Source organism: Larimichthys crocea, chromosome XVI, assembly GCF_000972845.2.
Source record: "Larimichthys crocea isolate SSNF chromosome XVI, L_crocea_2.0, whole genome shotgun sequence".
Taxonomy (NCBI): Eukaryota; Metazoa; Chordata; class Actinopteri; family Sciaenidae; genus Larimichthys; species Larimichthys crocea.
In genome coordinates this window covers 9,045,019-9,073,008 of record NC_040026.1, presented here as the reverse complement: position 1 = coordinate 9,073,008, position 27,990 = coordinate 9,045,019, and the positions used below count along the sequence as shown (strand labels likewise).

The window sequence follows — 27,990 nt, the reverse complement described above, 5'->3', positions numbered from 1 at the left end:
TGCTAAAAACTAGTCAGATGTTTCTAGTATGTTGATTATACATATATGTAAAAAAAATTCAAATTCACCAGTGTGATAACATTTCATTATATTACAGAGCATTAGGCTTAAATTTCTAAAAGGTAAATTAGTGTACACCTATGTATCAATTACTTGTGGTGTTGCCATGCTTATCTGTAGCTATTTAAATTCAGTCTACATTCTTGCAGTTGTTGACAATATGATGGATGTGATCTGAAGTACTGTTATCATCACTACCTCCTCCAAAATACCCGTCCTGATGTACAAAAAAGGTTTCTGTTGCTAAGAACTCAAGGAACTAAAATAGAAAGACACTGAGACAAGCACACAATGGTGGGAGTCTTCTTGAGCCCATTCTTACTGCACCAACGTGTAAAGAGCTCCACCTATTGGCTCTTAATGAGCTAAAAATGTGTTGTAGTATGTATAGACTGGTTATGCAGGTCAGCCCTTTATTGCAGAGTGACTGTACTTTACATTTACAGTTCAAGTATTGATTTTCATATTTGATTTGACCTTTTATTCAATACTTTCTTACAGTTGTAGAGCTTAATTCAAATAAAAACATTTTAAAAAACACTGATATTGTAGTACTTTTTTGGCCACTTGGGGGCAGACGAAGTTGTGAACACAACATTGACATCCCTTTTTAAGTTGATATGAAAGACTTGTTAGCAAACAGTTGATTATTTACATGTATTTACACATCCGGCAGTTATGGAGCAACTTTATCATTCATGATTAATATTGACTCTCCTTTTAACTCTGTTTTTTAGACTCCTGAGGGAAATTTAACTGCTAAACGCTCCACTATGTGGAACTTTGGCTAGTGTCTGTCTGCTGTTTGGTGCTGAAAAAGTAGTGTAGATTGGATTTGAACTTTTCCTCTAAAAAACACTATGAGAGAGGTACGGGTGAACCAAAAGAGGCACATTAAAAAGAGAAGAAAGAGAGAAATGTTTCAAACTTGAGAAAACACATTTTAGGAGTTGATAGAACGAGATCTGACGGCCTCGTCCTCCTCATCCTCATTTTGCTCTTCCTCTTCCGGGTTGAGCGGCTCTCTGTCGGAGTCTCTCTCTGCCTGCTCTGACCTCTTGGTTGTCTTGTTCAGGGTCCCGCCCTGTAGGAAAACAAATTTCAAATTAACAAACTGTATACACAGTGCTTATATAAAATTACATACAAGCAGTCTGTGAGATGTCTGACCTGTCTGTGGTCGACAATGTTGAGCAGCACTGAGGTGACGATGCAGCTGATGGTGTTGGCCAACATGAAGATCATCATCCTCTTCCAGCGCCACAACGGAATTTTAGTTTCACTGACCAGAAGATGAAAACAGAGAAGGGTGTAAAGATCTAACATGCAGAAAGGATCATGGTGACATCTTGAGCCGAAGTACATCCTACCTAGATTTGGTACCCAAGATCTGCCCAACAACCAGATTGGACAACCCAATCCCAATCATCTGCACGGAGGTGGCCAAACCCATGGCTGTTCCCAGAGTCGCCTGAGGAACCACGAGGGGAATAGACGGCCACATGCTCGCCTGAAATACAACACAGATAGTTCAAATTAAGACTGAATATGACTCACAGAGACTCATCTGCTTATGAACTGAATTTAAATATATTCTAAATGCAAAGAAGGTCCATTCAAGTTCATCTATTTTTTAATCCTCTCCATATTCTTACTCTGCTAACAATTTACCAGACATTTCACCATGTTCGACCTAATTCTGTTGCATTACATTTAGATAATAAAATACTGCAATGTTGAAATGAGAAAGAATCAGACTGAAAAACAATAATTTTCATGTAAACTCACAGCAGCAAAGGAGTACGTGACTCCCAGCCATATGGTGGAGACGAGAGGAGGGACAAAGGTGAAGGCCAGCAGTCCAAACACAGGCAGCGTGAGGACGGCACAAGCCACTGCGAAAATGCCCCTCAGACCTACATAGTCCTGGAACACACGCAAGAAAATGTCACGTGTTTTATTATTATTATTATAACCTTTATTTAACCAGATAAAAAACCCATTGAGATCAAGACCTCTTTCACAAGGGTGACCTGGCCAAGAAAGGCAGCAGCACACATCATAGTGGTAAAAACAGCTTAGCTGCTTATTTCATATTGCTTCATGTGACAGACCATTGAACAGAATTACATACAGCTGACTTACTATGAGAATGCCCACGCTGGCTGAGAGGACCAGTGAGCTGTCATAAACCGCCCCGGCGATGTAGGCAGCTTCCTTCTGACTGTAGCCGTCGTACTTATCTTGAATGAACTTACTGCAAAAATTTAAAATTTTTTAAAAATAACTCTTTAACCTTCAAAAACCCTTTAAAACCTGAGAAATATGCATGTGCTGTGTGTTGACAGCTCTACCTGGCGTCTGCGATGAACGGGAAGATGCCGTTGTAGAAGAACATGATGGTGAGAACCAGCAGCCAGTATCTTAGCGACAGGAGCTTCACATCCTGAACCCTCTACACACACACACACACACACACACACACACACACACACAAATAATTTAGTCCAGAAAATCAATCAAGAAGTTATTGAACACAAAAAAATAAGTCTAGAGAATGTTCATACCACTTTGCGAGACCCCTCTTGGATGGCGCCATCGAGTCCCAGCTGCGTCATCCCGATCTTGTCAAGGGTGCTGACTATAATAGCGGAAACAAAGCCCAGCACACACAATAGTGCACCTGGAAAACAAAGCGTCATGAGCCATGTGGCATGAGAAAAGTAGTCTCCTTTTTTATAATATTTTTATCTCCTTTCTACCTACCACCCCAGAGTGTCCACTGCATGCCATATTTTTCTTCAAACCTCTGGGTGAGGAAGAAGTTCAGGACTGAACCCAGGCGAGAGAAAGCCAGGGTCAGACCGAAAGCCAAGGCCAGCTCCTTCCCTTTGAACCAGAAGGCTGTGATGCGGTTCTGAACAACTAACAGTGAAGCAAAACAAGAGAGTGCTTTAGGAACAGGCCTGCAAAGAGTTTGTGTATGATTTCTGTGAAGTGGTCTTACTGGTCAGAGATCCATTGCCTGACCCAAATAGCAGTCGGCCTGTGAGCATTAGTGGCAGCAGATAGGGAGTTCCTTTGAAGTGGGAGCCCAGTGCAAACAGTGATGAGCCCAAAACACAAAGAAAGGAAAAGAGAAATACTCCAACTGCAGAGATGAGGAAAGAAGAATCAGTTTACCATGAGTCACCATACGTCGTACATTGATACATTGATTCATAGATAAGGTATGCGTCAACTTACAGCGGTTTCCCAATTTATCAATCATGAAACCAGCCAGGACCACCACCACTGCATTCCTGTTGACAGCAGAGAACAACTGTAGCTGTCGTCTGATATAGCCACAGATCAGTGTGTTAAAGTAAGGTCAGTGTGTGTGTGTGTGTGTGTGTGTGTGTGGACTTACGTCCAAGCATAGATGGCATAAAGAAGATTGTACTCCTGAGGGGTCATCCCCAACCCCTCCACACAGTCCACTGTCCCATTGATCAACGTTGCATTGGGACATGTCAGGTTCTGTCAGATAAGAAGTTATCATCTTTTTTGCCAGAAACTGCGAACTGACATATTGAGGTGACGTGGAGGAATCTCTCAATACTCATGGTCTTTGAGCTTTAAATTTTCCCTCCTGTCAACTCTTACTTACCCCCTGGAACTGATCCTGCAAAACACTGGGGATGTCAAAGCAGAAGTAGGAGCCAAACGTCAGCATACAGTTGAAGAACAGCACCACAAAGCGGTAATACGCTGTAGGAATAACAAAGAGGAAGAAAGAGGATCACTGGTTTTTTCCTGAACATTTGAACTTCCAGTCACTAACTTCACTATGAAAGTGTCGAAAACACAGACAGGAAGAGGCACCGACACCAGTGAACACTTCAGTATTTCACACACAACAAGAGCAGCATGTCGGTTTATTGAAACCTGAATTTAAGATCCACAGAATGTATTCCCAAACATTAAATATGCAAGTTATCTGATGTGTCCTATAATGCTTTAACACTGTGCTTTTCACTCTCGCTATAAAAAGACCTTAAACAGCTCCATCAGCAACAGACACCAACTCCCACCATGTAAGAAAGAGCGCAAATACAGGTCCTTCATTCCAACAGCGGTCTGAATTTTTTCTGTATAGTTCTTATTTATGAGTCATTTTTCATCCACCTTGTGTCTGCGAGCTGCCGTGACAAGTGAATTTCCCCACTGTGGGATCATTAAAGTATCTTAAAGACACATAAAAACACTCTGCTTTGAATAATAATTTGTATTGGATACAGATTCACAAAACTGAAATTACCTTCTCAATCTGCAAGTATCAGTAGTAAGTACTCTCTCTATCTTTTACACAGACCGTTCAGAGTAAAAACAGGAATACTACAGTGTAGAAACACATCTGAAATAGGTAAAGGAATTATCATTAAGATATACTTAAAGTACCCAAAGTAAAAGTACTTATTATGCAAGACTGGCACATTTCAGAACTGTTTTATATCCTGCCGAGTAGCTTAGTCATTAATAATACATCCTAATTTACGGCTGATTCAGGGGTTTTTATTTTTGTATTAAAAACCTGAATCTGCAAACTAATAAGTACCTAATGTAAAATATATGTGGCGCAGTAAAAAGTACAATACTGGAGGACTATAAAGTACCATAAAACTGTATTTAAGCACAGTAGTTTTTGAGTGGAGGGATTTCAATTTAATCTGTCAGCTCATGTACATTTCCTTTAACTCTGTGAAAACAGACGGTGTGAATTCATAATTACTGGTGGTAAATGAAGATAGCTGGGTCATTAATACATGCATAATAAAGCACCACAAGCTTCAGTCACATGAGCTCTCTCTCTCAGTAAAATGCTGAGTTTGTTGTTCTGTGGCCCAGCTTTTCAGAGAAGTGTGGTTAAATGGAGAGTTACGCCACAGAGGTCTACATTTGTGAGTACATTTAAAGACATTTTTGGGGAAATAAAACTACATTCAGACGTACCTTTCTCTGCCGGCTGAGCCATAGTGAATAAAAAAAGTACAGTGGTTTAAAAACAAAACGTCTAACTCACATCCTTCAGTGTTGTTTACAGCAAGCTAAGCTCACGGAGCAGTAGCAGGTCCACTAGCAGCCGTACGCACACCGCAGATCTTCAAACTACATGGATGGATCGGTTGCTGCGCAACGACGCAGCGGGTTGTTTGGAGATCTGCGCACGCAGCCGCCATGAACACATATTATGAGGTTTTTTTTTACCCAGAAAACTTTATTCAGCTGTGCTACAGACAGGGCCCTGCTGGAGCCAACACCTGCTGTGAGCCAGCAGCAGCAGCAGTATGGATTCATGCCAGAAGATGTCACTATACCACATACAACTAATTTAAAATACTTCATTTAACAATTATTATAAATCATGTCTAATCAGTCAAGTTAATTGATCTTCATTGGAAGTATCTGCTTGTTACAGTGGTTCCCAAAACACAAGGTGGATAAGAAAAGTAAATAAAAGTCTATTCAACCATCGATTTTCCGGAGCTGGAGCCAATCCCAGCTGGCACTGGGCAAGTGGCGGGGTACACCATTACACCATGGACAGGTCGCCTAAGTTATAAACACAAAATAAGCAAATGACAACACACATAACAGTATTATATTAATGGTATAGCAAATGACAACACACATAACAGTATTATATTAATGGTATAATGCCACTTTTTGTTGCGCAATCAGCATTATTTTATATACAGATGTGTGGTAGCATCTGTATATTGTTTACAACTGATATAAGGGAAGTGTTATAGTACAAGTATTAGGTCAATCAAGTGCCACAGTACTACAGTGAAGTGCGTCACTACTGCTAATTAAACCATATAATCAGCTCTTAACCCTTTAACGCATAAGATGGGTCAAAAGATGGGTCAAAGCTGAGTTTAAATTTTCTATATCTTTGTAATAACTTATTTTTATTACTCAGCACTCCATGAATTCCTCAATTAACTTGTTTATGTTCCTGACAAAACTTAATTTCATTTTTTTCATGAAAGCTTTTTAAGTACAAATACTTTTTTTTTGTCACTACCCCTTTAATGCGCAACATGGGTCAAAAATGACCCGCATTCATTTTCTATGGAATTTCACAGAAGGTGTTGCGTTTCTTAGCTATATTGTAAAAATGAATTTAATTCCTCATTTAATATTCCAACTTTCCATCACTTATTTAGTTTTTACCCCAACACTAATACTTTTCTATTACTTTATGGTTACTCTTTGAATTATAAGACATTTTATGTAACTATACAATATTTGCACACATGGGTCAAAAATGACCTGCATTCATTCCCTATGTAATATTGTATCAGAAACAGAGTTTATTTGCAGTATTGTTTAATAAAAAAGTGTATTTATTTATTTAATCATTTAATATTCCAATAATTTCATTTCTGAATGATGATATTTAAAACATTAAAACAGTATAAAACAATACAGTGAGTGTAACTGACACTGTAAACCTGTGAATATTGAACAGTTACAGCTACTGAAGTGAGCCACTATCAAACTGCAGTGGTATAAAACTACATAAACTGAATAAAACAAGTAGAACAGCATATTACCATGAGCACGGGCAAGTATAGGCCTAATAAAGTCGGAAATAAAGTCTGTTTCTTTGTTGAATTGAATATTTGTAGCGCGTTTTTAGATCTTTTGTCCCTCAGCGGACACCGTCGACTTGTTCCAAACATTGCTGTCCCACCTGGATTGTTTATGATGTGTACATGATGCGTTCAAGTGAGGTTTGTTCATGTGTTAAACGTATGAGATGTCCGTGCTGCGCAGAGCTAAAACATGGGAAATATCTGAGTCTGAAGGAAGCGACGCTGAGACAATAAACCGCGATGCCCGCAGTCAGACAGTGACAGTCAGCGCAGCTTTAACAGAGGACCAGAGCTCAGACCAAACCTGTGAAACTCTTCCATCGTCAGCGACAAACAGCGAGTCCAGTCAGACTCCTGCTGCTCTGTCTCCCCCGCGACCAGACGGACGCGGCACGCCGAGTCCCGCAAGGAAACGCCGCACCAAGGAGGAGATAGAGGCGGACAGACAGGCAGCCAGGGAGAGGAGGGAGGCGAGAGAGAGACAGAGAGCTGCAAGAGCCCGGGAGAAGGAGGAGAGGAGACAGGAGCAGCAGAAGAGGAGAGAGGCTGCGGAGAACCTGAGGAGTCTCCGGCCGGAGAGCTGCCTCAAGCGGCTGACTGTCTGCGTGGACCCAGGTACCACACGCTGCCTTCACGTGCTGTCGGAAATTTATGTATTTTTTCATTTTATTTTATTGTTTCCTAATTAAATAAAGGTCGTTTGTTTGTAGTTTCACTCCTAGTCCTGTATTTCCAATAAATCTATGAATTCAAACTTTAACATCAAATAAAAGGCAACACCTGCTTCATTTTGTCCTTCCAATCAAAAGCATGCATGCATGACCATTTGTATTTAAAAAGCTTCAGTGTCTGAGTCAACAACTGAAAGGCATCTGAGCAGGTCATAAGTCTCTCTGTGTGTTTTCCAGCTCTTCTCCAACAGGATGGCTCAGACATCTTGCTGGGCACCCTGGCTGCCTTCGAGTGGAGGTTTAGCATCGAGAGCCAGCAGCTCCCACGCAGCATCACCTGGACCAGAGATTTACTTCAGGTGGGCACCTCACACTTCTCGTGGCATAATTTCTTTGCATACTGCTCCAACACCTGCAACTTCAGGTGGGTGCGCTGTTTATAATCCACATCTGTATCTTTTCTTTATACATTTCTTTTATGTTTCAGTTCATCTGTGATAGATGTGCATATTTATATTCTTACTCATTCTAATTCATTCTAACTTTAGCAGGGAGAAGATGGCAAGAGCTCGGTGGAGGAGGAACAAGTGCTTCTGGTGCTGGATCTGACTGACTTCATGGACATCGTGGTCTCTGTAAAGAAAGTAAGCAAACCTTTTAAGTTGTGATGATAACTTACACGTTGGATTCTGTTGGAGACTTATTTTGTCGCCTCGACAGATGCTAGACAGTGAAGGCGAGGAGGCGGGGTTGGGTTCTTACCTCTGTGCTCTCTTGGAGTGTCTCAACCGGGATGCAAAGAAGGTGGTCACACTCTTAGTGACAGACTCTGAGCCAGACTACAGGTTAGTGCTTGTGATTGTGGCCTCCGGTGGATAGACACTTAATTTCTTACTTATTAAATCTCTGGGGAGACTTGACGTATTGGTTTACTTACCAACAGGACCAATGCTGGTAGTGTATATTTACTAGATGAGACGCTACAATCCAAACTGGGGATGGAGGCTCTGGACATCGAGGAGGTCAGTGTACTCCAGTTTTCTTGAACACGCCACATTCTTGATCTATACACGTTTCCGTAGACATTATGGTTTATGAGCTGAGCTTTAACTCATCAGGTTTTTGAGGAATTTCTTTGTCTCTTTTTCCCTCCAGGTTCTCGTGTACCTACAGCTCTACAAGAACATCTCACTGGTCTTCCTGGATGGCTGGCAGGAGGTTACTAACCACGTCTGTGCTGTCACTAAGGCCTTATCAAAGCGCCCTTTCAAGTGTGTAGCCTCTCTGTTTATCCTTCAGTTTAATAAAGTCCATTAACCAAAAAACCCGTCAGAGCAGTCACAGAAATGTGGTGATATATCAGCTCATTAAACAGTCACGTTAATACCCGACTAATCTTGCCTCACTTATAAGATGTCCTTCTGTGTCCTTCCAGACTGCTGACGGAGCGAGCAGAGCTGCCCTTCTGTGTTGATGGTTCATGGGCCAGCGGGTCTCGGGTGGAGAGGGACGGCTCGGGGCTGTTTCAGGTCTGGAACAAGCAGATCCAACAGCTGAACAGAGTGAGCCCCGCTGTGGCCACTGCTGTGACTGTAGCCTACCCATCTCCTCAGCTGCTGCTGCAGGTAAACCGGAGTGAAATCCACGATCCACTAGAGTTCAGTGATCAGAGGGTGGTGGCCTGGATTCTCACTGTGACCACACACTGTGCAACTGTGGCATTTTGGATAAATCATTGTAAGGAGATTATTGAATCTAAATTTTCCATGTTTTTTTAGGCATATCAGAGCTTGGGGTCGGAGGAGGAGAGAAAGGGGCTGCTGGCTGGTCTCTTAGTGAAAAGCGGTGGTAAGGAGAGGCGAATAGGACCGGAGATATCGGCCAGAGTTTACCGTTGTCTCACAGCCCAAAACCCCCAGCTGGTCCTGGATTAATTTATCCACTTGAGAATGAGGTGGATGGATGTCAGCAAGGATTAATCTGGCTTCTAATGACACCTCATCACTGCTTGGCTGCTAATGTTAATGTTTACAAGCTAAAAATATGCCTTAGATATCATGTTCACCTTCTGGTAAAACACTATTTATTCTCCTCTAGGCTTCAACGAATAGTACTTAGTAGACTAAGAAATGATATGATGTGTATTAAATGTTTGTATATTTTGAAACAACATTCTGTTTGTGTGTGTATATGCAAGACTGTGAGCGGGATCTATGAACTACATGAAGTGTTATGTTTATGTATGAAATGAGTCTATAAAAATGAGCTGCATCACAACTTTTCATTTTTATTTATTGGAGAGAATTCCCGAGTAAGAAAGTTCATAAACAAAGCAGAGGTTTAAATAGAAAAACAACAAATCATCTTGTAAGCAAGAACACAACCGCTGTTTATATTTAAGCCAGAAACATTGATTACAAAACACATTTTTACTGTACAAAAAGCCATTTCCACGGTATCAAAAAGCAAATCCTTTACCCTCTGGAGTCTACCCATGAGAAAAACAATAAGTGTACACAATATTTCCATCGTGTTTTTGTTTTTTTGTTTGAGTCTAATCTGATAATCATTAGGCCTTCTTAAGACTGTGACTTTCATATTTTAAAACATGAAAAACAAAAATCAGAGCAGTACAAATGCCTCTTGTTAAAATGAGAATAAATGAATGACCCAGATGTCACTCTTATATATCTCAGCGTCCTTAAAAGGTCTCACTCACTACATGCTCACTCTTTTCTCCCCGTTCATTTACAAAAGTTGGTTGAAAAAAAGAGAAACGTTAATCAAGCAATATTGGTTAAATGATGAGATTGCTCGTATCTCCATGATTCCCAACAGGAGACTTTGATGGCAATAGTAGAAAAGCTGTGTGCCAAACACTTGCGAATATAATTTGTATTTTAAAGTCATGTCCAGCGGCATCTTTTGCACTGATAATCCTCTGGCTCGGAGCAGCAGCTATCATAGTCACTGCTGGGAGGAGTTGGAGGGCAGTGGCAAGTGCAGGGTTGAGTTTGAGGTGACATTCGACAGCTGCACTGGTATGTGTCAGGAAGTGGACTGGTGCAGGGGCTCGGGGAGGCGCAGGCACTCAGGCTGGATACTGGGCTTGGGATGGGGATGGGGATGGGGCTGGTGCTGCGGTTCAAAGGCAGACTCATCTTCTCTTGGAAATCCTCACACGAGTCACTGTGCTGCTCCGAGGCTTCAGGGCCACTGCTGAGGTTGAAGACCCAGCCTAGTTGTGTGTGGAGGAAGGTGCGCAGGCCTGGGGGCAACTCCACAGCGTTAGGTACGTCTGGGCAGGAGGGCAACATTTGTCGGAGCCGGGTGCAGCAAAGATACTGCAGGGAGGTGGGTGTATAGCAGGCACGGATCACCTTCATACTGCTTTTGGCTGCTGTGGAACACACCATTGGGTAGAACTTCTTGTTCTGCAGCCGAGTGGCAGCGACACCTGTTGGGGGAAGGAGAGTTGACAGGATTGAAGGCATACTACTTTTTATGTGTTTTTGTGGCTAACCTGCTTGGATTACAGAAAAACATTCACCTATGCAGTGCCGATTCTTGTAGAAGGTCAGGGTACCGTGCCAAGTGTCCAAATGCACTCCGATGATGGAGCCTTGGCCAAACCTAGAGGAGAACTTCACTTTGTCCCCTTTGTGCTGGAGGTGACCTTTAAACAGATACGAGAAGCAGGGCTTTTATTTTCTTGAATTAGTAATTATCATGGTGGTGTATGCAGAAGGTCTAACAATGTACCATGACCATTTATGACTTAAAAAGTTATAAACAAAATCCACATAAAGCATCAAAAATAGTCATCACAGACAATTAATCCCTGTGAGTGACATATTATCATATGTTATATTATTAGATTTTTAAAACTGATGCACCATGAATAAACAGCCTTTCACTGGTGTAACTGGTTGAGCTGGAGCTAGTTTGCTACTTTATATACAGATCCATTCTTTAGGCCTTTAGTCCAGTGGTTCCCCATCTAGCGATCAGCCCTACTCTTAACATACTGCTGCCTTAAAAGCTCACGATATGTGTTTCATGTCAAATTTTATTCTGAAAAGTAACTAATAAATACAGCTCTCAAATAAATGGAGTAATGGACTAAAATGTACTTCCCTATAAATATGAAATATTTCCCTCTAAGATGTAAAGTAGAAGTAAAAAGTTCTATTATATGGAAATGTTCAAGTGCCTGAAAATCCTACTTTAGTGCAGTACCTTTCACATCTGTCAATTTCACATTCCTCTAACAGGTCATGGCATGTCTGAATCTCGGTATTTTGACCCACTAACCTGTGTAGGAGAGCCCCCAACTGTCTTCATCGTGGCCCAGCAGGCTGCCAAAGCTGTATTTGAACTTCTCCAGGTTCACCTCCGAGGTTCCAATTCCCACCATCTACACCAATGAAACAGTAAAAACACGATCAGGTAACAGGTAAATAAACTGTAACAGTTTGCAATAACACTCAACATTCATGATACCAAACACAAACTTAGAAACAGTGTTTTAGGCCACAGCTAATATATTACCCACCATATCTGTTCCATAGACAGGAGAGGTCATCTTGATTTCCCAGAAGTGCTGGCCATCTGCGAGCTCCTTGGTGCCGCGGATGGCTGCTGTGCCGCAGCTGTAGTCTGTGTGAAAGCTCACTTTCCTGTTATCACAGCTGAGGAAAGCACCGGAAGACTTGAAGTGATCATCCCACTCCCAGTCAAAACCTGAGGACACACAAGCAGCTATATTAACTAGATAATTATCATGTCATAGTTTTTAATTTGTTATGACCTTTTTTAAAAAAAATAAAATTATTTGTGAAAAGGACTGATCATGGCGAGGTCTGTTTGAATGCATTGCCTTATATGGTCCCCAGAGGAGGAATCCTAATGACGTTACATGTAACAGCAAGTACAAGAAAGTACTTTTTGTTCATGTTTGTTCTTTTTGTTTTTTGCTCCATTCGTGATCTGTGAGCTGGTTTAATTAATTTAAATGGGACATTTATTTTATATGTAGTTATAAGCTCACAAAAGCCTGTTATACTATGTGTAATAATCTTTAAAATCATGCCAAATCCTTATATTGTTAGATTAGTCTGCCCAATACTTCACTTCTGCCAATTTACATTGTACCCTGCTGTGTTCATATGGTGTAAGACTGAATGCATCAGATTTTGCTCACCCTGATCCTCTTCCCCACAGAGGCAGTCACTGGACACACTGAAGCCTGGCCTGAGCTCCTCCTGCCGGTCGCACTGGCAGAAAGACTCCCCTACCACCGGCACAGTACTGGGCAAGGCCACCACCTCAGATTCATTCTGAGAACTCTGCAGGTAATCCACTTCAGAGTCCAGGTCGCTGATCTGGTTGACACAAACGGAACAAGCAGCGTCTTGTAAGTCCATTGACGTGTCCATGGTGCATGGATATTGGCTCGGTAGCAGGGAAAGGAATTAGATCCAGTGGAGAGAGCGTGAGGATTGTGTTCAAGGGTTTTTTTCTCCCAGTTTTACTGGCAGACCTGATGCCTTTTTGTAAAATCTAAACCTAAATAGGTCACCAAGCCTGGATGGGAAAATCTCAAGTTTGCTATCTTGTACGTGACAATCCAAAAAGCCAAATGAGAGCCATGGCACCCGTATGCCATGTTTGAAAGAAAAGGTTCATGGTTCCTATTGGCGAGAGAAGTCACATGTGCTAGTAAGTAAAATTAGACCCCTTCCAAAAATACTGAGCCACCTTTCCTTGCCTTTGAAAACCTGACCATGTCCTACACACAGCCATTTATGCCTGGGGACAGTCCCAGTGGAAAACTACTGGTACTCAGGTAGAAATATTATCTTTCACATGGTGGTGACATTTCTTCTCCATTTCTTATCCTCCAACAAGTGTCTCTTTCTCTAGTTAAATATTCATTCCATCTGAATCTCCCCCTCCTCTTTAAAAAAATCTCTCTTTTCCGCCCTGTGCTCTGCACTTTGCCCTACTTTCCTTGCGTTCCACCAAACAAACAGCAGTGTCTCACCTGTGTCGTCGTCTGTCCTTCCCATTCCTCCCTGTCTGATGTCTGGATCACCGCCATGGCATCTGTCTCCTGTCGTGTTTCGCTCCAGGCCAAATGCCGAACCCGGCCGTTCCTGCCTCTTCTCAGCATGGCAGCTCTGTGGACAGCAGAATCAATGCCTTTACGACCAGCTGGCACAAAGTGCAGCAGAGCACGTACTTTGCATTTATGTCAAGAACGGTCAGTGATGAACCCCTGGATCACAGCTTATTTACTCTTTGAATATCTCATGACACATTTTCTAAAACTAGCAGGCTATATTCAAGGAGGAGAGTCAGAAATAACTTAATGAACCTATTTCAGATTGAAGGGGGTTTCCTGGGAATTAACAGCATATGGATTCAACAAAATGAGGTACCAACCATTAAAAAAAGAATCTATAAAAGCTGTTTTTGAAGATCTTTTATAGTCCAATATGTTTTTCCCCACACACTGTTAAATTCCTTGTATCCCCAACTTACTGTGAGGTTGTTTTAGAAAAGTGTGGGCAACTATTGTAGGCAACAACTGAGAACGTCTCTCAGATTTCTCACAGCTCAAGTCCAGGCAGGTCAGTTCAAATTTTTTGCTTAGCTCTTGCGGCCAGTGTGAAGCTGCAAAATATCCTTATGAGGAAACACATCTCTGCACCTATAGGCTGATCTTTGTGCGCCAGTTTGCCTATTTCCATCTGGCCCATATGCCACAGTTGGCAGCGGGAAGTGTTTCCATGCACTAGCTTAACCTTTAAACCCAACCAAACCCTGTGTCACCGTGGCAGCATGTCTGTCAGCTAGCTACGTCACCTGACCTGATCAACGGCAATGTGTTCCAATCAATATCCTGTCTAATAATAATATCTACTAATATCTACTATCCTGCTGTTTAAAACGCTGCTAATATTGAAGTGGATTTAAGTGGATGAAATTTCCACATGTATGATTTGATTTTTTTAGGGAAATTTGGGACACAAAACTATTACAGTATAACTTGAAGACTGAACAATCAGTGAAGCTGATGCAGTTTCAGTGTCAAGAACATTATTACCTCCATCCAGTTTGTATTCATACACTATGTAATAACACAAACACAATTCTTCGCTTTTTTCAGTATTTCTGCTAACTCTGCCACCCTCTGTTCTGGCCAGTATGACTTGAAAATCAGGTTGCGTCTGATCTATTGACCTCAAACTGAACTGCCTCATATTTTGCCTATAGTTTGCCTATATATATTAGTTTGCTTTAAAAGAATCTTGTCTGTGTCGAACTGTTTGAACCTATTTCACAGTCACTAATCATTATAATCAATGATTCATGTCTCAGTTTTCTGAGATGTATCCCTGTTTACAATTAACTGTTTAAAAAGAATAAATAAAATCACTTGTGTACCTCAACCTGATGGCATGTCTCCGTTAATGGCACCACTCCCCACAGCAGCTGGTGACTGCTTTGCAAGCAGGTGCAGGAGATAACCAGCCAATAATTTAGATTAGTTAGTCTGAAGCTAGTCTCACTTTAATTGGGCCTTAGCCTACATACTGTAAATGCATCATCTGGACGAACCAGTCAGGATTACCTACAGTACCGATGCATGTGATGAACGCATCAGTGCGGTTTCAGATGGTGTGTTATTATGTTTCAGATCAAATCACTGTCCATGACCTGTTTCTATTCAGTCACACCAGACCATGCCCATGTCCTTACACCATGTCCTTACATGTGCTTTCTTAGTAAGGACAAAAAGCATGTACTGCTGTATAGATCAGTGCACTAAGACTATCTGTAATTCTAACTGTAAGTCTTTCTAGATAATAGCATCATCTGAATGATTAAATTTCAGCATACACTGCATGTATATTCAATAAATGTAAGACTGCTGTTACAGTTTTGTTGCATCTCTACCTTAAAACGCAGTCAAACACAGTACAGCATGAATAACTCAATTTTAGTAGCAGTCATGCTCTTACCTTACTGTAGTCTTCCTATATACTGTCTTGCAATGGCTCATTTGAATGTTAGTGTGCCTCTATATCCGACCTTGTAACAGGTGCAGTTTGCACTCTGTCCCACTTTGCAGCAGTCTAGAAGTAAACATTACTTCTCCACGCCCCCATCGTGTTCCTATTGGATACGACCCCTTATAGGGGGAGGGGTTATGTTAATATGTTTGGTTACTTTTATCTAACCAGGGTAACTATCTATGGTGCTAATGATGTAGAGATATGTGTGTGGTTTGGTAACACAAGAAGATGAACATACACCAGAAGTTTAATAGTTCAATTAATAATAATAATAATAATAATAATAATAATAATAATGAAAAAAAAAGCATGAAAAAGAAAAAGCACTGTTCCAGGCGACAACAGTTATTATATTTATCATTAACCAGGCAGACAGTGTACACGGCTGGTAATAATCACAACTGAAAAAAGTGAATTACTTATGCATATATCAATTTTTTGGGAGTATTAGGCAAGCAATACACAAAAGTTTCAATATATAAAGACGCAAAGTATGTCTGGAGCCAGCTGATTTCCTGTAGCACGGGTCGTTATCGTTATCTAAAACATTTCTCACAACAGAAAACACAAAAATAACCGTGATGATCCATGTGTTTGTTTTGTTGCAGTTTGTGGAGCGCCTGAACGCACCATGACGCTCTCCGGCGGCGGCAGCCTATTGGTGGCTTTGGAGTAGAGGCGGGGCTTATATGTAACATTCGCTGATGTGATTGGCTAGGTGACGGTATACGGAAGAGTCCGGTGCTGTGTGCATGCACGGGTTGAAAGTCTCAAAGCCGAAACATGGAGCAGAATAACGGTAAGGCGAAGTTACTCAGTTCATTAGGAGGTCACGGCTTTATTTGTTGCTCGTTCAGAGACTTCTTTAGAGACGGCAGCTGTCAGAAAATCCCTGCATGCTTGATAACAGTTTGATAACTGGCCCGCGCGTTGCTAATTGCTAAAAATAACAGTTTGATAACTGGCCCGCGCGTTGCTAATTGCTAAAATATCCAACAAAACGTCATTTATTTACACGAGAGAGCTGTTACATAGTTAATATTTAATGTTAACATTATCCCCCCCAAAAAAGCTCTATCCTACTTACTTGAACTTGTGAACTCGGGTGATGAAACATGACGGCAAACTGCGACACTTCCCTCCGAGTCTCGTTTCAGATTATGTGACCACCTCTCGTGACAGTTGCGTCATAATTTACTGTCATTTAAACTCTGTTGCTACTCTATTTTCTTCCTTTTTCTTCATGTGAAGACGGGAGCTTGTCCCAGGTCCGGCATGTTGTGTTGGTCCTGTCCGGGAAAGGAGGTGTGGGCAAGAGCACCATCACCACAGAGTTAGCGCTGGCTCTCAGGCATGCCGGCAAGAAGGTGAGTGTTCAAAGTGTTGACATGTTGTCACCCCCTTTTAAAACACTCAGAGGTCATTTTACATGCATGCACACATACAGTAGTTTACATTGTTGTGGAGAACTTGCTGAAGTCAAAGGTCAATGGTGAGGTCAGGAAGGAAGGAAGTGTTCAAGAGCCTCTGATGTCTTATGCTATATCATTTATAGATAGATAGATAGATAGATAGATAGATAGATAGATAGATAGATATACTTTATTTATCCCAAGCTGGGAAATTAAGTGAAGTGGTGTCAATGCAGTGGGGCAGTCAATATATTGGTAAACGCTTAAACAAGGAGAATTAGAGACACTCTCAAAGTTCATCAGAAGTGCCTGAGTCGGTCTCACATTCTGTCGAACTCATCCTGGTAGATAGACTTTAAACCTAAAGATCACACCACAAATACTACAGAATTAGCCAAAGACAGAGAATGTTTTTACCCATGGAGGTTTTATTGTCAACACATTCTAGTCCGGAGACACAGATGTCTGTTTACGCAGATTGGAACGTCAATGGTAAGCACTAGGTCCCTCTTCGACCCTGGCCACCACAATGTTGAGATAGACTGACACCTAATCGAAACCAAACAATTAATACTGCAGAGGACCTCAAGGCCCACACGTGACCTTGTGTAACCTAAGGATATAAAATTTCATAACATACATGTTATATAATGTGTTGCTGTTGGTGGTGTGTTCATCAGGTTGGCATCCTGGATGTAGATTTGTGTGGGCCCAGTATCCCCCGCATGCTGTGCGTCGGCCGGCCTGATGTGCACCAGTGTGATTCAGGATGGGTGCCCGTCTACACCGATGCCCAGAAGAGCCTGGCCCTGATGTCCATCGGCTTCCTGCTAGAGGATCCAGATGAAGCAGTGGTGTGGAGGGGGCCCAAGAAAAACGGTATGCTGTTCTCCAGCTGTACTGGTCTCTGACACTCTTTATAGACCTATTCTGTTGGCACAAACTGTCTGTACAGTTAATATCCATGTTCCAACACAAACCCGTGTTGCATGTTTTGCACTTAAACTCACCTTCTTTATTATCCTTTCCTATTCTGTCCCACAGCTATGATTGGCCAGTTTGTGTCAGATGTAGCATGGGGGGAGCTCGATGTCCTGCTGGTGGACACACCGCCGGGGACGTCCGATGAACATTTGTCAGTACTGGAGAATCTCAAAAAACACAGAGTGGATGGTGCCATTTTGGTCACTACACCTCAGGTACAGACTAGTCGAAAGAGACCCTGCTGTCCACAGTAGGAGCAAAGAGACTAAATAAAGCATGACGGAAGGTTTACACTGACAAATAAGTGGTTTAAATATCTAATATATTGTCCTGCATGTGTGTTTTTTAAAGGAAATTCACCAGCACAAAAACACATGAGACTACCATTATGTTGTCACGTTTAAATGTTAAACTCCTGCCATCTTGAAGCCTAGAAATCTACCAAATTGACGGATTCCTTCCAACAAACATGTTTGTTTTCTATTTTTCTGTTGGCTTCAGGCAGTGTCAACAGGGGACGTGAGGAGAGAGATCACCTTCTGTAAGAAGACAGGAGTACGGATCCTGGGCATCGTAGAGAACATGAGCGGCTTCGTTTGTCCACACTGCTCGGTGTGGAAACTTCTTCTACAATTGTACAATTTGAAAATGTAGTTATAGTAATGCACATCTGGGTATGACAGAGTTTGAAGGATGTAAGGGTTGTCTGCAAATCAATTGGTGTGGCGTTCATGCTAAATAATGTACCCATGAGGTTGTTTCCATTTTAACAAATATTCTGTCTTTTCAGGAGTGCAGCAATATATTCTCAAAAGGTGGTGGTGAAGAGTTAGCCAAGCTGACTGGATCAATGTTCCTAGGTGAGATCAATGGGATTAAATTACTATGTAATGTTAGCTTCCGGCCACAAGATGTCACAACACACCGCAATTGCACATCACTTCTCAGCCACTGTTCATGATTTAGGAGGCATTTTACATCACTGCCATGCTGCTAAAATGGTCGATCACAGATTTCAGTGTAGCAGCAAGTTTAAAAGCCTGATACATGACCATCAATAATTATTTGTCAAATGAATAGATCATTTGACGTTTTCCCTCAGCGGTTATCCGTTTCGTGTGCGGATCAATCTAAAGTAATGATGCAGCTAATTCAGCTCACCCTGTGGCAGTGAGACACCATCTGTGTGTGTGTCAGTGCTGCATAGCTTTAGCAATGCAAGTATTTACACTGATACAGTGGTGCTGTTAAATTGGTTCAGGTCATATCAGTAACCAACATGTCTTCTCCATTTCAGGCTCTGTGCCCTTGGATCCTCTGCTCAGCAAGAGTATAGAAGAAGGCAGAGACTTCACAGAGTCATTTCCCGACAGTGCCACCTTCAGTGCCATCAGCAGTATATGTCAGACTCTGCTGAACAGCCTCGAAACTGCTTAAGTCATGAATTTATTTACTCAAAAATTTGGAGTGCATTGACATTTTATCCCATAGACTGTGAAAAGTCCAGAATAATGCAGAGGTAATCATTTCTATGCTGCATTGTTGTCCTGTACAGTTAAACCTATCAAACTATGTCCAGATTATTTTGTTTACATCTTATTAAAAATGAAAAATATGTATTTGCCAGCAGTACATAGCAGGCTTTGTTTGTAGTTGACGTCAAGAGCTGCAGTCGCAGTTTGAGGGTATAACCACAATGTGAATCAGCAGCTCTCTCCGCAGAGTGCAACAGGAAGAGATGCAGTGCAGGAACGGCAACTCAGCGGATCTGTTTTACAGCAAATTCAGAGAGATTGTTTTGTAATAAAAAATAAAAAGTAAAGTCACGCTGCCTGTGAAACACTTAATGTGTCAGGGTAAAATAAACACTGAAAACACTAACGTTGCGTGTGTTTGGAAGAGAGTCAAATCTAAGTTGGAATCTTCTTTAATTCGATTGTGACACACACGTCGACACATCAGGAGAACGTCAATACCAGTGGTAATACAGGATTGTAAGATTGGCGCTTCGGTAAATGCGTCAGCAGCAGTTCCATTTTCAGAAAACAAACTCCAGATCAAATCAGACTGGTCTTTGCATAAAACTAGGTCAAACCTGAACACTTATCTCACTGCTGCACACTACAAACAATGCAATCAAGTCTTATTGTATCTTTTTTTTGGAGGGTATGGGGGGTGATGGCTATACAGCATTAAACTAGCCATCTGATCTGGATTCAATCTTCTGAAACTAGCCTGCTCTTCAGCTTCATATCCAACAGCAACAAGACACTGGAACCCATGCAGGATTTTAATGGCTGGAATGTGGAAGGGATGCGGTACAGCCAAAGATGAGGAGGGAAGTATGTATGGAGGGTGGGTGAAGAAGATGGAGAGGAGATGAGATTTTGGAAATTACACTTGTGAGACCCGTCACGGGGCACACACACCTTTAATGCAAACAGCAGTACTACAGGAAAAACACTGAAGTTTGAGAATGTTTGCGTAATGATTAGAATACAGCTACACACAAAACTCCCACTTCACCAGCAACATACTAAAGGCAATCTTAATTAAACCAAGAATTACATCCAGAGGAATTCCAACCACTTATCACAATTACCCCACAGTGCATTAAATCTATATATAGATTTAGATATTTATATGTCTGTATATATATTTATATATGTATAATATATCCTGGGAATTAAAGACTTTTGCTGCATTAAACAGTTCAATGAACAATTTCTTATAAATAAAATCAGTGGAAAAAAATCGTGAGTCCATATACATTTCTCTTTACAAATAGATCCTCAAGATTAATGCAGAAATTCTGTCAACTCCCAAGTTGATGTGGGAGGAGAAAAAGCTGTGCGGCCCTTTGGTCAGCTCTCTAAGACCAGAGGCCAGGCTGCCTCAGCTGGCCTTGAGGCCTGAAATAAGTGGAGGGAAAAAAAAAGGAATCTTCATCATACAACTGTTTTGAAACACACGCACACACACGCGCACACGCACACACACACACACACAAGACAGACAAATCACTACATTGCGCATTTACAAGTTGACTATCAAATTGGGACGACTGTACACATTGTTGATAAGACCATAATTATGGAGCCATTTCAAATCATATTTCCACCGTCTTCACTTCTTTCATCACGTCTGGCAGAAATTTTTACAATTTTTTTTTTTCCTTTTCCCGTTTTACACTTTTTCCTCCAGCAGCAACATAAAGGACAGATCTTTGTAGTGGAGATGTTTGGGGTGTTTTTATTTCGTGGAGAGAATGAGGGCGACAATGAGTCCGTAGAGACCCAAGACCTCAGCGAAAATCAAAATGAGGATCATGCCCACAAAAAGCCTCGGCTGTTGAGCTGTGCCCCTCACGCCTGCGTCGCCCACGATGCCAATAGCGAAGCCTGCCGCCAGCCCACTCAGGCCCACACTAAGACCGGCTCCCAGATGGAGGAAACTCCTGAAAACAGAGACGAAGAAGTGTTAGTCAGCATGAGGGACGTTGAGGATGAGCTGACGATCGCCTTAACTAAAGATTAAAGCCAGAGCATTTATAATATTTGTGGGAGTGATCACAGCCTGTAACGCATGCAGCAGGAGCAAGTGGGCTGGACTGTACAATAATAAAAAAGGTATTCAAAGGACTCAATCAGAGATATGGTTATATTCATCAATCAAACCAGTAAGACTTATAAAGAGTATATAGATTAGTGTTACCATATCTCTGTGCTTTAAAACTCTGTTATTGTAAGTCGCGTGGCTGCATTGCGGACACTTGAATGAGACAACAAGTTAACCAACGGTCACGTTGTCAGTGTAAACACAGCTACTTTGCCCCGAGGATGTTCAAGTTAAGTGTACGTCAAATATAAGCATACAGGTACAATCATAGTGAAATGTATTGTTGTCTGTTTACTCTGTTTAGTGTAATGAAGAAGTAGGTCATTCAGTGTAACAACATGGCTCTAGTTGTAATCAGTGATCTAGTGGAGCTCCATCAGGGCGTAGTAGAGAGGATTCATTGTTGGTTTTTTGTTGTTGATAAAGTGTCACTAGTGTCAATGTTTTTGTTATGACTCATTCATGCTGAGGCCATAAGACTTAAAGATTTATAACCAAAAAAAAAAAAAAAGCAACAAACTCTTATTAATAAAAACAGAAATAAATAACTGAAGAGGGAACGTGGTCGCTTGAACTCACTTGTAGAGGCTGACTTTCTCTGAGATGTTGTTGGCAATCAGCACTGCTACTACCAGGCCGTAGATGGCTATAATACCCGCCATGACCACAGGGATGATGGACTTCATGATGAGCTCCGGCCTCATCACGGACATGGCGGCGATCCCTGTACCGCTCTTAGCCGTGCCATAGGCTGCTCCCAAGGCTAGTGGGGGGAACACAGAGGAGAAAGTTTAAGTTAAATAAACAAGACAGCAAATTCGAGTAAACACAATGGAAAGCAAGTTGCAAACAGAGCGACGACAGAAACCAGAAGGACGGCTAAATAATGAAGCAGAAGTGAAATAAGAGATGAAGCAACAATGTGACAACTGTCACACTTTCTGTTCCGCATGAAGATCCAAAATGGCTCCACTTGGGGAAATTTGCTTGTGTCAAAACGATCCCGTTTCTGACGCGGATACTACGCGACCCAAAAAGCTCTATCGCGCTGCGTTTCTGTCTCATCTCCTGGAAACCATCCGCCCCTTTCAATTTCAGAATGGACTCTGCCAGACAGCTGCAGAGCTGTGCATCACTCGCTGAATTAAAACAAAAAGACTCATTAGGCTTAAGCGCACAGGAAGTGCTGACATCACACCACCATCTCCAGAGGCAGCGTCGAGTACCGGATGGGCACCACGTGCGACATCTCCTGTGTGCAATATCTCCAGTGCACACTGGTCTCTGGCTAGTCATGTGATGGAGAAGGAGGAGAACTGAAAGCTTCATCAGCATATTAGCTCTGTCGGCCTGTGACACATCGGTCTCATACATCAAGACTGAAAATCAATGATCACACCCTGCTCTAAAATTAGAATCAGCCTGATACAGAACAGCAATTATCCATTAAGAGCTGAGAAAACTAATTGAATAGCTGCTAGGTGATGAGTGAGAGACAGAAAAATGCATTTTAATTGTTTAATATCACAAATTTGTGTCAAGGGAACAATCTGTACAGCAAATAGCCCTCTACATCCTTACACCCTCAATTCAAATAAAGAAAAGCTGCCCCTAAAAAAACCTTTAAAAAAAAAAAAAAAAAAAAGGAGGAAAATCAAAATGGAAGAAGCAACCGAGGACGTAGCCTCGTCCTGTACACAGAGACGTGTAATAGATGTCATGTGTACAGAACAGACCAACGCCTGTCAGAGCAGAATCAGAGACGGGCTGGTTTGACAAGATTGTCCTCACGTCATAGGTATCTGTGTGTGTGTGTGTGTGTGTGTGAACGTGATTATGTTTATTCTCATCCACGGCAAAAGGCAAAGTGAAAGCTCAGAAACAGCACCGAGCATGCTGCGTAGAAATGTATCGCTCTGTGTGCTTGTTACACTGAGAACAGTGGAAGACGTGTCTCATTTTCACAGATTTATAGATGCTGCTTTGATTCTAAAAATAGCTCTCAGCCTTCTGTGGCGTCTACTGCATGGACAAAATAAAATGTGAAAGCAAAAATACTGTACGCAGTTTGTGTACAGATGTCAAAATGGCCACTTAACAGTCAGTAAAATTATGTAACTGGGTGAACCATCAACTATCTTGAAAGCGGTATCATAAAAAAAAAAAAAGAAACCTGGCGAGTTGTTTTCTTGCTTCTGAGCCGGAGTATTGAGGATGATTAAATCTGAAAAGGCTCTTGAGATATCATCTTGGCAGACAGCCTTGTGCATACAGCCCGAGGTGCCCTGCCCGGTATTTTCTTAGGACGATGTGTTGCAACTACCCCGGAGATAGTTCTGGTTAAGTACAAGACTACCGGCGAGGCTTTCAGGCAAATGGACCTAGAGGCAGACAGGAAGACGATGTGGGCCAATCTTCAAATGTGCACATGGCAGCCGGCCACGTCCCGGCTGCTTATACTGATTCATCACTAGACTGATGCCATCAATACGAGATTAAAATCACTCCCGCCCGTCTACAGGGACGAGTATAACTGGGCACCGTTTCCACGGGGCTTGGTAAACACACAAGGAAGATCGACTTGGTTTTTGTTTCGACTCTGTAGAAGAGCTAAACCCTTCGCTGGTGGACTAACACGCACAAACTATATGATTCTGTCATTTAAACTAGTTGGCTTACCCTACATCAGCAGTTCAATATAAAAACTAACCAAGAAAGCAGATCTGAAACAGGTTTGAACAGCTGTTTCCTTTCAGCCATCCATCAACAACCAGCATAACCGTAACGTTATCCTTCGACAGCATTCTTTCTTGGTAAGCTTGGCCTCACTGTGACTGGCCATGCTTGATAGAGAAACAATAGTGTCTTCAAATATCGTCATCCTGTCCTGACGATTAAGGTTGGATGTGTGGCAGGGCGGCTTCTGCAGCAGGGTGGAGGCACAACCTCTGGGTTTTAATCCTAATCCCTCAGCTTAGGTGCAGGAGCTTTTATTCCCTTTTTCTCCTCCCTCACTGCAGAATATTTGATGTATGGGATGCCCTTGTGACGTCTTGTGATGTCAGAGCAGGAGGTGCCTCCAGCTGGGGATAATCTTGCATGCAATACGCCCACGTGATTCACTGCAGAGAGGTCTGCTCTGAGCGGTGGGAGAATGGGGAAGTCATGATTTTTAGGAATGAATGATCACGGAGGTCATAGCTGTAAAAACGTTTCCTTATCTCACACAGCTGTGTGCCAGGTTTACTGTACATCGTGTACAAATACGAGGCAGTATGGAGAACTAGACTTTCCGAGTAACCTACTGCATCTCCATTTAATTGCGTTAAAGTGTTATCAAGAGATAGGAAGACAATGGGGGTGTAAGGTCAAGCAACTGAAAACATCATTGATTGATGTCTAAAATGATGAGTTACCAGGCTAACCTACTCAACAACTGCAGAGGATTCACGGGGGAGGGCAAAATAACCGTAACATTGGAGTGGGTCTTGTCACATGGGTAATGAGACTTTGGGAGTGTCCCATGCATCACTAAAGGAAACCCCCTACCACCGGTAAAACAATGCAACATCACCTGACACCACAAGATCACAGAAACCTAAAGCCTCGGCCCCAAATTACTTTACTCCAAATGAAGCGCCTTTGGTGAGTTTTTATGTTTCTGATCGAGAGCCATCCGCTTCGCTTGTGAATTTTGTCATTACTTTTCATATTTTACAGGCTGAATGATGGATCAACAATAAACACTGATTGCAGCCATAGTCCCTCAAGCTTGTGTACACTGAGGTGACGAACATGACAGAAGCACAGGCAACGACGTCCTGTCAGAAAGACTCCACAAGATCCTTAAAGCTGCAGTCTGAATCATCAAGTGTCTTCGTCCGCGACCACATCCCGTCTTTGTGCCAGCGTGATCCCCTCCCTACTAGCTAATTCCCCAGCTGTCACTCACTCCACCGCCAGACTAGTACTACAGTTAGCCTCAGGGACCACCACCATGTTGTCCTTGCCTATCACGACATATTAAACCTGAGCTATGAAATGACCGGGGTCTAGCATCCAACGGCTTCTTGTTTCTGGACAATCTAAAAATCACATTACAGCATGAACTGTGATGCCTTATTGTGCTTAATATTTCAAACAGTTCTTACTGGGTCAAATTTCTCTTGGAAATTTCTGAAATCTCCAGCTGAAAACGGCATTTCTCATTACCATGCAGCCAAAGGTGATTTGTTGAAAGACGTGTTAAAGCAATACTCACAGTCTTTGACTATTAAATTGAATGTGGATGTATAAATGTATGATAAGATTACATAAAAAAAGATGAGGAGAGAAATTAAGATCGCATCCTACTGGGGAAAAAATACCTTCCTAAATAGATTTAAAGGTCTGTCATTCACTGGTGATGTCACTCATTGATAGGATCTATCATATATTCAGCACCATAATCAAGACAGTTTTGTCAAAGGCCTCTGTAACATGGTCAATTAGCAGCATGTTGATTTCTTATTGGCCCTGCACCCATCCCAACGGTCACACTAGTCACATGTACACCTCCACTGTGATACGACTGGCACATGATGTAGCTCTTGTCTTGGTTTCAGGCAATACAAATTATAAAACATAGGAGAGGATCCATAAAACAAGTCTGACCTTTTATATAAAACACGTCAGTGGCAAAGTTCACTTTCTGTGCCACTTTACACGTCCAAAAAAAAAAAAAACAGCTATGTGTGTAACAGTAACTTTTCATATTTGTCCAAATTAGCTAAATATTTTCTTTGCACAGGTAAAACTGTTGCATTTATATTTACGGTATCATTATATGGTAATGCCAAGTCAGAAGTCTGGTCATGTGGTAATCATGTGACCTTGTGTCATTCCTTTGAGCAATAAGGAAGTCAACCAGCTGATGCTGGTTTCCAATGAGCATTGTGAGAAAAAAAGTATTTATCTTAGTTCATTTACATCAAATCACTGATCTGATTAATGACAAGATTGTTGCAGAGCAGCTGATTCAATCATGTAACCATAGGTTAGTGATCCCTACTCTGTATTGTGTATAACTCATCACCTATAGCTTTTAATATCATTAAAAAACGTGCATTTAGTAGTGACATCTTGCAAAAAAAAGTCATCTTAACCTACATAATATGAACTCCTGTTAAATACAGCAGGCTAACAAGCAGAAACAGTATTAAGGGACACATGGAAAATATTTTTTCAGACAGTTTTATCATGATGGTTAACCACTAAGCACTGTCTCAGTGAGATAAGACACATTTTCTAACCACTTGGCACAGTTCCCTGTTTTGTCATTTCCATCCAGATAAAGCTAAGCGTCAAAGCTAACTAATGTAGTCGTCATCAGCTAGCTCCAGCTAACCAGTCTTGACTAGTCTTTGCCGTGTAAGTCTGGCTAGCGACGACGAAAGCATTAAACCAAACATCGCCACCCTGAGATATTACAAAAAAAACTAAAGTCACAGTCGAGCTGTTTAAAAGTCTAAATTAAAATGACAGCTTCGAGATTAGCGCTGCGACGTTAGCGAGGCTAACAGATGGCTGACAGTTCAAAGCAGCCTGGGAGTGATATAACAAATGCAATAATAATAAATAAATAAAAAGAAGAGGTGAGGCAGCAAAGACACAATTAAAAGCATGAATATATGAGAGGTGATAGTTACCGCTGAACACCATCGCCGCAGAGGCACCCATCACTGCGAAGAACGGGGAGTACTCGGGGCTTTCGGACGACATTTCTTTCCTCTATATATAAAAAAAATAAACTAAATGTACAAAATTAATTATTGATGTCGGCTCAAGGAAAAAAAATAGCACTTGGCGCAAACCTAGCGAAGGCCACAGGCTTGAAATGTAGACACCAGCAAACCGTCTGACCGCCTAACGAGCAGTGTAAACGGGACAGTCACGACTCTGACGATAAATACCCGGCGCAGCAAAACAAAATGGCGAAGCGGAAAATATCACCTGACTGGCCGTACGGATAAAACCTATCATGCACTGGGTGTGGGGGGGCGCACCGAAACAAAGTTGGTTAATGATATACCGTGATACGCAACGAGTCCATGAAAGAAGAAGTGTGTGTTTTTAAAAATGACGCGTGGCTTATTTTAGTACAAAATAATGATTTTGTATTGTTTTTTTTTCTTCCTCTTTGTTTTGAAGGTCACCCCTGTCGAGCATCACTTTGGTGTGCTCCGCTGCAGGCTTCCCCTTTGATATCTACGCATTCACCCTTCAAACAGCAGGAGGATGACATGATAGGGATGAGCAGGAGGAAAATGCAATGGGTTTGTATTATCTATATGTGCTATAAATCATACTATATGTAATACAGTGCACCAATAAGAATTGAAGAAGCTGAAGTTCCTATTGTTGCATATGTTCAAACACACATTTCTGCATTTTGCACCAGGACTCTACCATGCAGCAATAGGGTGGGTTTGCAGTCAGCTGTGATATGCAGCAACGTGAATCGTGAGAGTGAGAGAAT

The 27,990-nt window shown here is 41.8% G+C and overlaps 5 protein-coding genes across 9 annotated transcripts; 2 read left to right on the top strand and 3 right to left on the bottom strand.

Annotated features, from left to right (window-relative positions):
* Window positions 1-459: 459 nt before the first annotated feature.
* Window positions 460-7,119, bottom strand: mfsd1l (major facilitator superfamily domain containing 1-like). 3 transcript variants are annotated; one of them, XM_027289208.1, is made up of 13 exons: window positions 7,009-7,119; window positions 3,710-3,810; window positions 3,470-3,579; window positions 3,307-3,362; window positions 3,068-3,211; window positions 2,827-2,985; window positions 2,628-2,743; window positions 2,415-2,515; window positions 2,206-2,317; window positions 1,849-1,986; window positions 1,431-1,570; window positions 1,231-1,342; window positions 460-1,144 (listed from the first exon to the last, which is right to left on the bottom strand). In XM_027289208.1, the coding sequence occupies exons 2-13, from the start codon at window positions 3,773-3,775 to the stop codon at window positions 1,004-1,006; spliced, it is 1,395 nt and encodes a 464-aa protein (XP_027145009.1). In that variant the 5' UTR covers window positions 3,776-3,810; window positions 7,009-7,119; the 3' UTR covers window positions 460-1,003. The 3 variants fall into 3 exon arrangements, with proteins under 3 accessions (XP_027145009.1, XP_010731376.2, XP_010731377.2); XM_010733074.3 differs by lacking the exon at window positions 7,009-7,119 and adding an exon at window positions 5,053-5,267; XM_010733075.3 differs by lacking the exon at window positions 7,009-7,119 and adding an exon at window positions 5,123-5,266.
* On the top strand, window positions 6,725-9,652 carry eme2 (essential meiotic structure-specific endonuclease subunit 2). Of its 2 annotated transcripts, none has more exons than XM_019271097.2 (8): window positions 6,725-7,319; window positions 7,613-7,734; window positions 7,927-8,019; window positions 8,096-8,220; window positions 8,319-8,397; window positions 8,531-8,646; window positions 8,811-9,000; window positions 9,154-9,652. In XM_019271097.2, exons 1-8 carry the CDS (start codon window positions 6,869-6,871, stop codon window positions 9,307-9,309), a joined length of 1,332 nt encoding a protein of 443 aa, XP_019126642.2. In that variant the 5' UTR covers window positions 6,725-6,868; the 3' UTR covers window positions 9,310-9,652. The 2 variants fall into 2 exon arrangements, with proteins under 2 accessions (XP_019126642.2, XP_010731385.3); XM_010733083.3 differs by having other exon boundaries at window positions 6,727-7,319; window positions 7,924-8,019.
* spsb3b (splA/ryanodine receptor domain and SOCS box containing 3b) lies at window positions 9,643-16,692 on the bottom strand. 2 transcript variants are annotated; one of them, XM_027289209.1, is made up of 7 exons: window positions 16,547-16,692; window positions 13,422-13,557; window positions 12,579-12,759; window positions 11,931-12,118; window positions 11,690-11,792; window positions 10,926-11,051; window positions 9,643-10,832 (listed from the first exon to the last, which is right to left on the bottom strand). In XM_027289209.1, the coding sequence occupies exons 2-7, from the start codon at window positions 13,548-13,550 to the stop codon at window positions 10,282-10,284; spliced, it is 1,278 nt and encodes a 425-aa protein (XP_027145010.1). In that variant the 5' UTR covers window positions 13,551-13,557; window positions 16,547-16,692; the 3' UTR covers window positions 9,643-10,281. The 2 variants fall into 2 exon arrangements, with proteins under 2 accessions (XP_027145010.1, XP_010731375.3); XM_010733073.3 differs by lacking the exon at window positions 16,547-16,692 and adding an exon at window positions 15,406-15,533.
* On the top strand, window positions 16,172-20,301 carry nubp2 (nucleotide binding protein 2 (MinD homolog, E. coli)). Its single transcript, XM_027289210.1, has 7 exons — window positions 16,172-16,258; window positions 16,711-16,826; window positions 17,552-17,750; window positions 17,916-18,070; window positions 18,357-18,467; window positions 18,646-18,715; window positions 19,153-20,301. The coding sequence occupies exons 1-7, from the start codon at window positions 16,243-16,245 to the stop codon at window positions 19,290-19,292; spliced, it is 807 nt and encodes a 268-aa protein (XP_027145011.1). The 5' UTR covers window positions 16,172-16,242; the 3' UTR covers window positions 19,293-20,301.
* atp6v0cb (ATPase H+ transporting V0 subunit cb) lies at window positions 20,268-27,442 on the bottom strand. Its single transcript, XM_019271110.2, has 3 exons — window positions 27,161-27,442; window positions 22,053-22,236; window positions 20,268-21,312 (listed from the first exon to the last, which is right to left on the bottom strand). The coding sequence occupies exons 1-3, from the start codon at window positions 27,231-27,233 to the stop codon at window positions 21,108-21,110; spliced, it is 462 nt and encodes a 153-aa protein (XP_019126655.1). The 5' UTR covers window positions 27,234-27,442; the 3' UTR covers window positions 20,268-21,107.
* Window positions 27,443-27,990: the final 548 nt, after the last annotated feature.

Excerpts from the sequence above, each read along its gene's own strand:
- atp6v0cb (XM_019271110.2), bottom strand. The coding sequence starts at position 27,233 with ATGTCGTCCGAAAGCCCCGAGTACTCCCCGTTCTTCGCAGTGATGGGT. Across the intron at positions 22,237-27,160 it reads TGCGGCGATGGTGTTCAGCG|CCTTGGGAGCAGCCTATGGC; the intron begins GTAACTATCACC and ends TCCCCCCACTAG. Across the intron at positions 21,313-22,052 it reads GAGAAAGTCAGCCTCTACAA|GAGTTTCCTCCATCTGGGAG; the intron begins GTGAGTTCAAGC and ends CTCTGTTTTCAG.
- nubp2 (XM_027289210.1), top strand. Across the intron at positions 17,751-17,915 it reads GAGGGGGCCCAAGAAAAACG|CTATGATTGGCCAGTTTGTG; the intron begins GTATGCTGTTCT and ends TCTGTCCCACAG. Across the intron at positions 18,071-18,356 it reads TTTTGGTCACTACACCTCAG|GCAGTGTCAACAGGGGACGT; the intron begins GTACAGACTAGT and ends TGTTGGCTTCAG.
- eme2 (XM_010733083.3), top strand. The coding sequence starts at position 6,869 with ATGTCCGTGCTGCGCAGAGCTAAAACATGGGAAATATCTGAGTCTGAA. Across the intron at positions 7,735-7,923 it reads GGACCAGAGATTTACTTCAG|CAGGGAGAAGATGGCAAGAG; the intron begins GTGGGCACCTCA and ends TTCTAACTTTAG. Across the intron at positions 8,647-8,810 it reads TTATCAAAGCGCCCTTTCAA|ACTGCTGACGGAGCGAGCAG; the intron begins GTGTGTAGCCTC and ends GTGTCCTTCCAG.
- spsb3b (XM_010733073.3), bottom strand. The coding sequence starts at position 15,446 with ATGAGCCATTGCAAGACAGTATATAGGAAGACTACAGTAAG. Across the intron at positions 13,558-15,405 it reads TATAGGAAGACTACAGTAAG|AGCTGCCATGCTGAGAAGAG; the intron begins GTAAGAGCATGA and ends TGCTGTCCACAG. Across the intron at positions 10,833-10,925 it reads CAAGAATCGGCACTGCATAG|GTGTCGCTGCCACTCGGCTG; the intron begins GTGAATGTTTTT and ends TTCCCCCAACAG.
- mfsd1l (XM_010733074.3), bottom strand. The coding sequence starts at position 5,074 with ATGGCTCAGCCGGCAGAGAAAG. Across the intron at positions 3,811-5,052 it reads GGCTCAGCCGGCAGAGAAAG|CGTATTACCGCTTTGTGGTG; the intron begins GTACGTCTGAAT and ends TTATTCCTACAG. Across the intron at positions 2,516-2,627 it reads AAGAGGGGTCTCGCAAAGTG|AGGGTTCAGGATGTGAAGCT; the intron begins GTATGAACATTC and ends GTGTGTGTGTAG.